General features: G+C 60.0%; 1 protein-coding gene across 3 annotated transcripts in view; it reads left to right on the forward strand.

Moving 5' to 3' along the window:
* The window catches only part of PRR5 (proline rich 5), a 49,030-nt gene extending 37,572 nt beyond the window's left edge, over nucleotides 1–11,458 (forward strand). For all 3 annotated transcript variants that reach the window (XM_081128494.1, XM_081128495.1, XM_081128496.1), the window contains 4 exons: nucleotides 3,337–3,428; nucleotides 3,802–3,942; nucleotides 7,228–7,363; nucleotides 8,636–11,458. In XM_081128494.1, the coding sequence (XP_080984620.1) occupies nucleotides 3,337–3,428; nucleotides 3,802–3,942; nucleotides 7,228–7,363; nucleotides 8,636–9,087 (821 nt within the window). In that variant the 3' untranslated portion in view covers nucleotides 9,088–11,458. The remainder of the gene's footprint in view (nucleotides 1–3,336; nucleotides 3,429–3,801; nucleotides 3,943–7,227; nucleotides 7,364–8,635) is intronic.
* The last annotated feature ends 1,673 nt before the right edge of the window (nucleotides 11,459–13,131 follow it).

Below are 13,131 nucleotides of genomic sequence, written 5' to 3' on the forward strand. Positions count from 1 at the left end.
GTGGAAGCTGCTGAGGCAGGAGCCTGAGAAAGGCCATGAGAACCTCAGATGTGGAGGCACAGCCACCGGGGGTTCTGGGCGGGCTTCCTGGAGGAGGCAGCACCTAAGCCTGCAGGGCAGTGAGGATTTGGCACCTGGTGGAGACGCCCTCCCACACCCCTCTTCTGACTCGGCACATTCCAGTGGTGGCTGTGCCTCCCACCAGCTCCAGCCCAGGGGAGCTAGGATTGCCAGAGAAGGGGAGCTTTGTGTGGCTTGGTGGAGTCCTGCCCACAGTGGCCTTGTCCGCCAGGCCACCCAGCAGGGAGTGTCAGCCCCATCCAAACTCCCCAGGCCTTGGGGACAGGCTGGGAGCCCCAGGCTTGAGGGCAAAGGGCCTGGTCCAGTTCTCATCCAGCCACAGACATTTCCTTCTGGCCTCAGTATCCCCGCCTTAGACTATAGAGTTCGTGGGGCTCCATCCACATGCTCAATACGTGTCAGAACCCAGGTGTCCTCTGGGGACCTGGAAATGGAGGAGACCCGGGCCCTGCCTAGCAGGGCCTTACAGCCATTTGGGGACACAGACAAAGACTAGACGGTGACAGTCCAGTGTGCTGAATGTCAAGGCGAAGTCCTGGGAAGAATGGATTGGTTTCACATTAGCAGTCAGGGAGGGCTGCATGGAGACAGTGACCCTTGAGTAGAGCCTCAAAATGTAGTCTGTTCAGGACATCTGGCCTCCTTCAGTCCGGGCAGTGGGAACAGTAACCAGCCTCTACCCTGAGGGCAACCCCGAGACCCTCCCCTCCGCCTCCCACCCCAGGGTCCCAGGGAGAGCTCTTCATTGAGACTATTGCCTGTGCCCAGCCTTGTCCTCACCCATGGCTCTGATGGACAGCGTGGTGACCCCCCTGGGTGGCCCCAGGCCTCTGGTGGACAGGGTGGTGACCCCCCTGGGTGGCCCTAAGCCCTCACCACCTGCTCCTCTCACTTGCCTCCCTGGAAGCCTTGAACATCTACTCCCAAGCAGAGTGATTCCTGAAAACGGGAAGCCTGGAAGCCAGCCTAGAGGTGGAGGCTCCTTCCCAGGACCCGTCCCAGGTTGTAGTTTGGTGGTCTCAGCGCAGTGGCTCATAGGAGTGGACTCCAGCTGCAGCCACAATAACTCTGTGGTCATCGCTGTCCCTGGAGATCTCCCTGAGATGGCTGAGACCCGAGCTGACATCGTTCATTCTGGTCTCTGGGCCTCCCAGTCGGCCCTCAGCACTAATAAAAGGAAGACTGACCCGCCCCCAGGGCAGAACCAGCTGGGTCACTGCCGCTGCCTGGGTCCTGCTGAATGTCCCCAGGGACACAGCAGCCCAGTTGTTATGACAAAAGCCAGCACTTCCTGAGCACCTGCTTTTAGCCCTGTGCAAGTGGGCCAGTTACTGCACCCATTTTACAGAGAATGGCACTGAGGCTCCAGGTGCGGGACTCCCCTGGGGCCCCACAGCAAAGGTTCAACTTAGTGCAGCCCGTCATCCCTGAGAACCCCAGCACCCCCAGACTGAAGTCCCCAGCAGAGAGCTCTACCCAGGCGTGGACTCTGTGCTTTACATCTGCTTTCTGCCCCGGGGACTGGAGTGTCCTGAGCCCGGTGGACACAGGCATGGCCTGTGCCCAGGGCCACCCCGCAGCCAGCCTAGGGACTGAGCCGCCGCCTTCTTGCCGGCAATGCCGGGGACCTGAAGGGACCTTTATATTCAGACAGAGCCTCCGGGGCAGCAGGCACCCGCCTTTCCCGCCGCAGACCCAGGGAGGACCGGGAGCTGGCCGCCTGGCGGGGAGCCCCAACGCCCGCAGACGGCCGAGCAGAGGCCAGAACCCCCACCGCCAGGCGGGCTGGATGGGCCTCCCGGGGCCGCTCCACCAGGCTCCCCGCCCAGAGCCCCAGCACCTATGCAGACCTGGGCTCTGCGGGGAGGGGAGTAGGGCCCGGAACTTAAGCAGAGTGAGGAGGGAGCCCAGGGCTCTGGCCTGGCCCCCTCGTTCCCATGGAAACCTCCAGCGGTCAGGCGCGAGCAGTGCAGTCTGGGAGACTTGCCAGCTGGGAGCGAGGCCCCCCTCACCCAGAGACGCCCACCACACCCCTGCTGGTGGCTGGTCTGGCTTCCAGGTGGGGGGTCAGCTCCTCCCGGCCCCAGCAGCCCTTCATCCTAACTCTGCTCTTCCTGATAGAAAGGAGGAGGGTTCAGCTCTGCATTTCCTGGGGGATCCCGGAGCCAGCCTGGTGGCACCTCAGCTGTTACCACCCCCCTGGGGACTGGCCACCCTGAGGATAGCGCTGCTCCTTCCCAGGGCCAGCAGAAGTGCCAGCAAAGCTTGTCCAACTGCCCTCTTTCCACACATCTACTTTCGTGGTTCACACACCAAGGATGTCAGTCAGCCCAGCAAACCATCCTAAGGCAGCTTGGATAGCACCTCCTCCAGAAAGTCCTCCCTGCTTGACCCTCTCCACCTTCTTGCCTCCTCTCTTCTACCTGGAGATGTTGCTATGGTTAGACATGGTCTCCCTGGCTCCGCAGGTCCCATCTCAGGCAGGGACCCAGGCCCTTGAGAGAGACCTGAACCTCTGGGAAGGAGGCTCTGTCTCTTCAGTGGTCCACTGAGGTCACCCTTTGCCATCCTCCTGATTGCTGTTTAATGTCCTGCTTCCCTGTCCCTTAATGGGACTGGGACTGTTGGGGGCTCGGCTGGGTCTCCAGGGTCAGGCCTGGCACAGTGTAGGTGCTCTACCTGTTGGTGGCCAGGCTGGTGGGTGAGTGGAGGGAGGGAAGGACGGGTGGGTGGGTGGATGGATTCCTTAGCTCCTTGGCGGGTGGGTAGGTGAATCAGATGAGATGGGACATGAGCAGAAGCCCCTGTTGGGGGTGGGGGGGCACGTCCGTGCAGCTCTGGCCCCTGTGCGGGTCCAGCGCCCGTGCAGGCCTGGCGTGGGCAGGAGCGGGAACTAGCAGCCAGCACGCACCTGCACTTCCTCTGCACCAGGCCCTGTTTATGCTCAACATTTCGTCTCTTTGGCTCCGGGAGGTGGGCCTGGGACTGCCCCGTTTTGTTAACGTGGCGGCTGAGGCACAGAAAGGTTAAGCACCGGCTCTGGCCCACCCAGCTGCCCTGTGCTCTGTGCCCTTGACCTCAGGGCCCCACCCCAGGCACCTCCAGGGCCTGGAACCCAGCTGGAGCTCCTGCATCCTGCTCACTGACGGAGAGAGGACCTCTGACCTGGGGGGAGAGAGGACCTCTGACCTGGGGGGCAGGCGGGGCCTGCCACGCCCACTCGGGACAGGCCGTGATGGCTCCCTGTGCCCACAGGACAGAAGCTGCTGGACTCCCTGGCGGAGACCTGGGACTTCTTCTTCAGCGATGTGCTGCCCACGCTCCAGGCCATCTTCTACCCAGTGCAGGTGAGCAGCCCTGAGCCACGGGCCCCCCCAGGCCTGGGTGACAACCCAGACTGCCCCGCCGGGAGGGAGACGTGCCCTTCTGCCCCTTGATGCTCTTACGGGCACATTGTCCCTGGACCTCTCAGAACCTGCTTTCCACCCGCAAGAGGGCAATAAAGCAGCTCCTTCCTAAAGGCCCTACAAAGCCTGAGCAGCACGTAGTAGGCCCTGCCCGGTGCATAGTGGGGGCTCTGTGTGTGCCAGTAACCCTTTCCTTGCCCGTTACAGGTCAGTGGGTCCCCTCCCCTGTGTCTGGCCCCAGAACCTGAGGGGGGAAGCAGGCAAAGGCCCCCGTGACGGGCGGGCGGGCGGGCGCGGTGTTGTGTCTCCGCAGGGCAAGGAGCCGTCGGTGCGCCAGCTGGCCCTGCTGCACTTCCGCAACACCATCACCCTCAGCGTGAAGCTGGAGGACGCGCTGGCCCGCGCCCACGCCCGCGTGCCTCCCGCAATCGTGCAGATGCTGCTGGTGCTACAGGTGGGCACGCGGTGCGGCTCCCGGGGCAGAGCCGAGACGAGGGCCTGGGTCCCTGTGGGTCGCCAGTGGAGTCCTCAGGAGGAACCTGGGAGGGAGAGTGACGCGGGAGTGGACAGAGGAGCTGTGCAGAGACGGGTTCTGGAGAAGGCTGGCCTTGGCCTGATCCCACGGGCGCCCGGGAGTGTGACCAGGACCAGAGTTGTCCCTTGTGGGCAGGGTCTGGGCCTTTAAACCCCTCATCTGTCGGTCACTGGGGCTCTGGGCCGCCTTCCCCATGCCCCACAGTGGTCCTGACGTCTCTGGTGTGGGTGCCTTTCATCCGAACAGCAGCTCTGGGGAAGGGGCAGCTGCGAACTGCTGGCAGCCATACTCTCAGCAGCAGGTGGGGGGGTGAGTGGCCTGCCAGGGACGGGATCTGGTGGGCCACCGGCAGCCTCCGCTGCAGACTGGGCCTTTCTACTCCATCCGGAGCCCTGGGCAGGCACAGCTCTACAGTTTGCTGGCTCTTCTCACTGCCCCGGGACCAGGGCAGGCACCGCCAGCAGTCCCATTGCACAGGCAGGGAGGTAGCATCCCCGCCAGGAGCCTGCCTGCTTGCAGCTGACAAGGCCTCGCCCGAGTCTGACCAGCTCCAGAGCCCTGTTCATTGTTCCGAATCCCCCGTGCATGTGGAAATCCTGCTAAGTTGGGATCTGTGAGGTTGGTCCTGGGGCCCAGGGCAGCCGGGGAAGATTCCAGAGCAAGGAAGGGCTGATGAATGTGGAGGTTGACGGGTCAGGGGCTGCACTGCTGGGAGCTGCGGTCGTCCTCGCAGCTCCAGGGGTGCCAGGCCTGCCAAGCCAGGATTTTAAGGGCGTTCAGGTCAGACCTGGCTGGGTTGAAGCTGGGGTCCTTGTGGGACTTTGTCTCCCGAACCTCTTTTCTCGTCTGTGATGGAGTAAGACCGCCTACCTGGCAGGGCAGGGTTAGGGAAATGGAGAGAGATCGGATGTAAAGCCCTCCGAGATGCCCCTGGAAGCAGGCACCATGCGGCTGAGATTTAGAGCCAAGAAATAAGGTCTCACCTTGATCCCATGAGCCCATCCTTGTGGGTGGCCAGGGTGGGGTGGTGCTGCCCCCTGGTGGCTGCTGTGTCTCATGCAGCTTCCTGGGCTTGGCCCCATTGCCACCCAAACTGTCCGTTTCCTTGTGGGTGGGACCCCAAAGCACAACCTTTTGCCGTTACCCCATCCCCCCAGTTGGCCTGCACTTCAAATGACCTTGCCCCAGCTCCCCAGTGAACTTGCCCCTACAGTTTTCAAGTCCCAGATGGGTCTGAAGTCACAGCTGCCGGTCAGCCTGTGTTGAGGACCTACTGTGTGCCCTGTGCTTCACCCGCAGAGTCACAGTGCCTTCTCACCGGGTCCCAAAAGCCAGGGAACAGCCATTCATCTGAGTGCACACAAATAATGCAGCCCCTGGGCCCCCATGTCCTCTCTGCAATGGGGAGCAGAAACTAGACTTTATAGACAAGTTCTAGAAATGAAATGACATAAAGTTCAATGAAGTCCCAGCTCAGCTCAGCGGTGTCATCCTATTCCACATCACTGCTGCTGGGGGCGGAGACAGGTCCAGGGAAACCTGAGGTCTTTTACATTCGTCTGGGTGGCATAACAGGGCATCCAGTGAATCCCACCCCCTCCTTGTCCAAACACACTGGATCCATGGGGTCTGTAGTGATGTCCCTTTTTATTTCTATCGTAGTAATTTGTATCTGTCTCTTTTTTCTTAGTCTGGCTAGTGGCATATTGATTTTACTGATCTTTTCAAAGCACCAGCTTTTGATTTTGTTGATTTTTTTCGATCGATTCCTCTTCTCAGTGTCATTGATTTCTGCTCTGAATGTTAGGTTTTTCCCCTCTTGCTTACTTCAGACGTAATTTGCTCTTCTTTGTGTAGTTTCCTAAGGTGGAAGCTTAGGTGATTGATTTTTGATGTTTTACTTTTCTGATATATTCATTCAATGCTATAGATTTCCCTCTAAGCACTGCTCTTGGTGCATTTCATAAATTTGGATAAGTTATATTTTCATTTGGTTCAAAACCTTTTCAAATATTTCTTGAGATCTCTTCTTTGACTCATGTGTTATTTTTTTCTTTTTAAAAAACATTTACCCATGAAACCTTTATTTTTAAATATATTTTTATGGATTTCAGAGAGAGGAAGGGAGAGGGAGAGGGAGAAACATCAATGAGGAGAGGAGTCATCGATCGGCTGCCCCCTGCACACCCCCTACTGGGGACCGAGCCCACAGCCCAGTCATGTGTCCTGACCTGGAACCAAACTAGTGACCCCTCGGTGCACAGATGACGCTCAACTAACTGAACTAACTGAACCACACCAGCCAGGGCATCCTTCCTTTCCTTTTAATCTACTTGTGTCTTCGTGGTTTAAGTGCGTTTCTTGAAGGGAGCCTAGAGTTGGGTTCTCTTTTTGTCTTCAACTGTCATCCACCATTACTCTCTGTGTATTTTGTCCCTTACGGACTGGCAGCCCCTGAAGAGCGATGTCATTCATTCATTCATTCATTCATTCGTGTATCATTCATTCAGCAGGCACTAAGAGCCTGCTGTGTGCCAGACCTCTGCGGAGGGCACTAGGGAACACAGAGCTTGTCCGCCAGATTGGCAAGACCAAGGCCATCCTGTGGGCAGCCCCATTTCTCAGGTGGAGACCCCTGCAAAGCCCAGGACAGGGGAGGGGTCGGGGAGGAGCTGGCTGAGACCTGTCAGGGGAAGCAGGTGGAGTGCAGGATGGGGAGGGGGCAGCTGTCAGGTGCACAGGCCTTAATGGCCCAGCTTGGATGTGGACCCGGGCCTAGCCCCATGGGGCAGCCTTTCCTGCCTGCAGTGCTCCATGGCGAGGGAGTGAGGGTAGAGGCTCCGGGTGAATGAGCTTTTCCCTGCAGGACTTCCAGGGCCTCTAGAAAGCCAGTGCTCAGGGGACTCTCCTGAGGGGGTGATTGCAGAATGCCCAGCCTCACGCGGCCACAGGGCCCTTTTCCACAGGACACCATGGTCACCCAGACCCCCAGCTGCCGTGGACAGTCCCAGAGGGTGTCAGAGCAGGAGAGTGACTGAGAACCCAGCTTGAGAGGATGGGATGGGAGGATTGGTAGGCGCTGTCCTCGGGGCCGGGGCCCCGTGGGAAGGGGGTCAGGGTGCTCGTGGTGTCTTTGAGCTAAGCCCACTAGGGGAGGGAAATGGGGTATGCTGGGCAGTGACCCTCCACCTCTCCCTCTCGCAGGGCGTGCATGAGTCCCGGGGCGTGACCAAGGACTACCTGCGGCTGGAGACACTGATCCAGAAGGTGGTGTCGCCCTACCTGGGCACCTATGGCCTCTATTCCAGCGAGGGCTCTTTTACACACTCCTGCATCCTGGGTAAGAGTCGCCAGGGCCTGGGGTGGGAGTGGTTACCACTGGGCCCATCCAGCTCTACCAGGGCCCAGGCCATGTGCTAGGCCCTGGTCACACAGGTATCAGTCACCTGGGGACCCTCCATCAAGGGCCGAGGGGGACCCAGTGGGCAGACACCCAGAGGGTGATGTGACGTCTCTCCCGAGAGTCCAGCATCGTCTTTCGTGTCCCTGAGGAGGTCACATCTATGCCCAGTCCTGAAAGTCAGGTGTTGGCCAGGCACATGCTAGAGCCCCAGAAATCCCAGCCCCTCTAGGGAATCCAGGAGAGAGACAGGGACGGGGCAGGTGCGCTGGCCTCCTGGGCTGCGTGGCGTGTCCACAGAAGCCAGCCCACTGAGCACCTACTGTGCACCTGCGCCTGTTCTTGGTCCTGGGGGTTCAGTAGAGACCAAGCCCCACCCTCATAGTCTCTCGTCCACCAGGGAAGACAGTCCCCAGATAAGTCCCCAAGGTGCCCTGTGCCCAGGCGATACAAGGGCCATGTACAGGGAGCTCAGGGAAGTCCAGGCTTGGAGGTGGCTGCTGAGCTGAAGGGCCAGGAGGAGCCAGGCCTGGGAGGAGGTGTAGGAGGAGCGTCCGGCCCCAGTGGGCAGCAGTGTAAGAGCTGCTCCAAGTGTCGCCCTCACCTAGAATGCCCCCCCAACCTGCCGGTGTGAAACCTACCTGCCGGGCACGTCTCAGCTTGGGCAGGGGCCTGGCGCCTGGAGAACATTGAGATGCCCGGGTTCCCTCTGGTCCTGGCTGACGGGACCCCCGCGGGGTGAGAAGGGAGCCTCGCCTCTGGTCCAGGAAGGGGCTCTGAGCCGCTCACCACCCTCCGCCCCCTGCCTGGTGACACTCTGTGGAACTGCATGGTCCTGAGTGGGAGTGGAAACCGGCCCCTATGTAGCCTCAGCCGCCCCTGGGGTCCTCTCCCATCCTGCAGGGGCTCCCAGGACACTCAGAATGAAACCCCCAGCCTTGACCTCACATTGAAGGGCCTCTTGTTAGCTGCCCTGCCATGGCACTTGCCTTTACCTGACTCGTGGACCACCCATAGGGTTTGTCACACACACACACACACACACTCTTAAGACCCAGTGAGGACGGCGCTCACTGGAGGATCTGCCTGCATCTGGCAGAAGGCCGGGCCTGGAACACCCTGGTGCCTAGGTGTGCCCAGCGGCCGCCCGGTCTGAGTGCCCTGGCCTCTGGTGCCTAACGCCTGTCTGTCTGTCTGTCTGTCTGTCCACAGAGAAGCACTTCCTGCGCCGCTCCCGCTCCGGGGACATCCTGGCCAAGAACCCGGTGGTGCGCTCTAAGAGCTACAACACGCCGCTGCTGAACCCGGTGGCCGAGCACGAGGCGGAGGGCACGGCGGCCAATGGCACTGGCATCCGCAGACACTCGGTTTCCGAGATGACGTCCTGCCCCGATGCGCCCAGCCAGGGCCCCATGGGGGACTTCGCACCCTCCACGGGTCCCCAGTCCGGGCCCTGCCCCAGCAGACTGTACCCACCCACGCAGCCCCCTGAGCCGGGCCCCGCCGGCAGCTCCCCGCCCTCCTCCAGCCCCGAGAACCTGGTGGACCAGATCCTGGAGTCCGTGGACTCGGACTCCGAAGGCATCTTCATTGACTTTGGCCGGCGCAGTGGGTCTGGCGCCTCAGGGTTTGAGGGGGCCAGGGGTCGGCAGAGCATCGTGTGAGGGCCCCGGGTTTTTATGGAGCCCAAGAGTGTGCCTGTGTGTGCGTGCGTGCGTGCGTGCGTGTGATTTTTTTACTCTGTCCCATCCAGTCCCCAGCCAGCCTCTGCCACTTTGGCTTCCCAGTCTTTGTTGGAGAAACCATCTCCTCCCCCGGCCCGGCCCCACTCCGTTCTGGGGGGCTCTGGGGTGTCTGCGTGGGCAGCTTCACCTGGCTCCTGCAGGTCACCAGGTGCACGGGCCAACCTCCGATGCGTGGAACGGGCATTGCCACCCCCTCCGCCCCCAGCCCGCCCCCACACGCCACTCCCAGACCCACACCCACGGAGACTGTGAATCTGGCCCCTTGGCCAGGCCCCAGAATGACCCTCAGACCCACCTGCCTCCTCCCCACTCACCACAGCACGACCTGCGGGTGACTGTCCCAGACCCTAGGAGCCACCTGCCCGCACTTGGCAGGGTGGCTGTGGGTAGGAAGAGGGTGGAATAAAACTTGTCAACCCTGCTCCCAAGCGTGTCATGCCAGGGCCCCCTCGGAGACCTCAGGGCGCCTCGCGGGGCCTCCCCTCCCCACTGCTGGAGGGGCAGGTTCCTGTTCCCTGCTTTCTCGGTCCCGTCCTGACAGACGGACCCAGGGACCCGGAGGGAGGGGCCGGGGAACCCAACAGCCTCAAGAGCTGCTGGGACCCTAAGGGGTAGAGGCTGGTTCAGGTCATTGGCCCCGGACAGAGGAGTCTGAGCCCTGCCTGTGCCCTCCCCAGTGAACACAGGAGCCTGGAAGGAGACGGGACTCGCTTGGTGCCCCACCAGAGCCCTACTAGAGAGGGACACATGGGGAGGGACCTGCGACACCTGCTCTCCCCACCCCTGCAACTGTGTGGCCTCGACAGGTGGTGCCCCCCTCCTGCTATTGGGTCCAGTTCCTGAACCTTGATGTGGGTTGGCTCCTAGCTTGTCCCCACAGTGGCACCGGTGGCATTGGCCAGGGTCTGGGCTGTCCAGTCCTACATTGAGACACATACATCCTCATGAAGGGGCACACGCCCCTGCCCACCGCCGGCGGGTTTCTTACATGGGGGGGGGTCCCAGATCCTCTTGCAGCCTCCCACTGCCCAGAGCACCCTCCTCTGAGTGCCCTCTGGCCATGCAGGTCACCAGAGGCATCCACCTGCATTTGTATGGCCTGTGTCACGGTCTGCTGGGGGCTGGGACAGACACCACAGCCGGAGGGACCTGAGGAGAAGCTCATTCCCCGCAGTCTGGAAGCTGGGAGTCGGTCGGGCGCCAGCTCGGTCGGGTTCTGGGGAGGACCCTCCTCTTGGCTCATAGGCGGCCGTCTGCTCAGGACCTCGAGGTGGGGCACTCATCCTGTGCATCGGGCCCCACCCTTATGACCTCTCTTAACTTGAGAGACCCAGTCTCCAAATACTGCCACACTGGGGTGAGGGATTCAACATGGGATTTGGGGGGCACAGTTCCCTGCATGTGACTGGTGGATGATGAGCCCGTTCCTCAGGCAGCAAGACCCCCAGGCCTGTACTAGGAGCCAGAAGATGGTCTCCATGGAGGCAGGAGCCCAGCCAGGTCACCCCCGTGGAGAGGTGGCATTTAGGAAAACACTGGAGCCTTCCTGGTGCCCTTGACTGCACCTTCTCTGAGAGTTAATTTGTTTTGGGGGGTGCACCCTAAAATGCTCCTGGACCCAGGGTGTCCTCTGGAGTTCCTGCTCTGCTCCCGCTGGTTCCGTGTCTCGGAGGCTTTGGGGGAGGTACCACCAGGCAGGCTGTGGCCCAGGAATCACCAGTGGGAGGACATGTGCTCTGAGGGGAGACAGGAGGGTTCCCAACAGGTGGGGAGCTGCCTGCAGCCAAGGGAGCCCCCAGAGAAGGAAGGGAAGACATAAGAGAGGAAGGCTAGGGGGTGGGCCATGCCGGGGGAGACACCCTCTAAAGTTGTGACTTGTTTGTGATTTTCCATTTGACCATGAAAGTAATATTTGACCTATAGTTTAAAAGAACTGAATATTCCCCAAGAGAACTGAAGGCAGGGCTTTGGAGAGAGACTTGTCCACACACGTTCACGGGAGCGGAAAGGTGGAAACACCCCAAGTGTCCATCAGCAGATGAGTGGGTGAGCAGAACGTGGGGTGGACATGCAATGCAATTTGATTTGGCCTTAAAAAGGGCCCGGCCGGGCGTGGCTCAGCGGTCGGGCATCGACCTAGGATCCAGGAGATCGCGGTTCGGTTCCCGGTCAGCACACATGCCCGGGTTGCCGGCTCGGTCCCCAGTAGGGGGCGTGCAGGAGGCAGTGGATTGGTGACTCTCATCATTGATGTTTCTCTCTCTCCTCCTCCCTTCCTCTCTCTGAAATCAATAAAGATAAAAAAAAAAAAAATTCTGCCCCATGCCACAACATAGCTGAACCTTGAGGACATCATTTTCAGTGAAATAAGCCAGGCACAGAAGGAGAAATCCTGTGTGATTCCGCTTACATGAGGTCCCCAGAGGAGTCAGGTTCATAGCTCTCTGCACCACGTCCCCGAGGGACTGACTGCTGCCGTGTGGGCCCCTCTGCTGAGGCGCACGTGGAGGGGTCCTCCCAGCTTCCCAGCCGGGGGACTGTGGTCCTGAGCTCCAGGAGTGTCCAGCAGGGACAAGGGCAGAGGCCTCAGAGGTTCTGGGAGATGTAGGGAGGCTGCTGGGCAGAAGACATCAATCCAGGATGCCATGGAACAGACTCCAGGTAAGCCCCCAAAATCATGATGCTATGCTCCTTGCCTCCTGAGCACACGACAGGCCTGCACGTCCTGGTCCCTTGGTGGCTGGTGGGGCCCTGTGACCAGCTCTGGCCAATGAGTGCTGAGCAGAAGGGCCTTGTGGCCCTTTGGAGCCGGAGCATTTCATTGCCAGGCAGAGACACTGCCCCCCTCCCAAACTCGTCTGCCCTGTTCATGGTGATAGGCATGTTCCAGATGGGACTGCTCCAGGTGGTAGGGAGCGGGGGGCTGCAGACGTGTCATGAGTGGGGAGACCTAAGTCAGTGTCAGCCCCTGAGACTGGGGGATGTTTGTTACTGCAGCATAACCTGTCTTGATCTGACTAATACACTCTCTCAAATACTGTAGAGGAAGATGGTCCGTGAGTGGGAGAAGGCTGCTCCTGGGACGTCACATTTTCGATGTTTGTGTGTATGGCATGCCCCTCGAGGGCAGAGCCAGGACCCTGGGGTCTCACCCTGAATCGGTCACTTAACTGCCGTGTGGCATTGGGCAAGTCACCCATCCTCAGTTTCTCCATCTGCAACAAGGGCCTTTGCAGACATAAAGTTCTGCATTGGTGATGTGCCCCTGCTCATCCGTTGCCCCCTGTGGACGCACCCAGGGCAGCGCTGGCTGCAGGACCGTAAGCTCCTCCATAGCAGGCGTCTCTGAGGAAGCGGCTCCGCACAGGTGACGGTGTGTTGGGCAAACAAGCACTTCATGGCTTTCGACCTGAAGGTGATAACGGCTTGGTAATACACTGATGGTGTCACCGCAAGAACGCTTCTCTCGCTGACTGATGTGTTTGCAGAGCTCAGACGGCCTCGCCCGGCCGTAACACGCTGTGAAAATGTGAAGTGTCGGGAACATCATCACGGGAAGGATTTCTCATCTGACATTTCTCTCTTCACTGCGAGGAATTATGTGGGCCCGTGTTTGGAAGGGGAGGAGGGGCCGGGTCGCATTTGAAAAAAAAAAAAAGATTGTGGGCCCTGGCTGGTGACTCCGTTGGTTGCGCCGCCTTCCCAATCCAGGAAGGTTGCGGGTCCGATCTCCAGTCAGGGCACATACAAGAATCAGATGGGTGGATGGGTGGAGCAACAAACCCATGCTTCTCCCGCTCTCCCTCTCTCAAAAAATCAATCAAAAATTTTTAAAAGGCGCAAGGGGCCAGAGGACAGGACAAGTGTCCCACCCTGATGTCAGATAGGGGAGCAAGGGCATGGCCTGCTCGGGTGCCAATCGAAACGGCTTCAAGGTTAGGTCCAGACAATCCCCAAAGCGTC

Source organism: Miniopterus schreibersii (assembly GCF_964146895.1).
Source record: "Miniopterus schreibersii genome assembly, chromosome: 2".
NCBI lineage: Eukaryota > Metazoa > Chordata > Mammalia > Chiroptera > Miniopteridae > Miniopterus > Miniopterus schreibersii.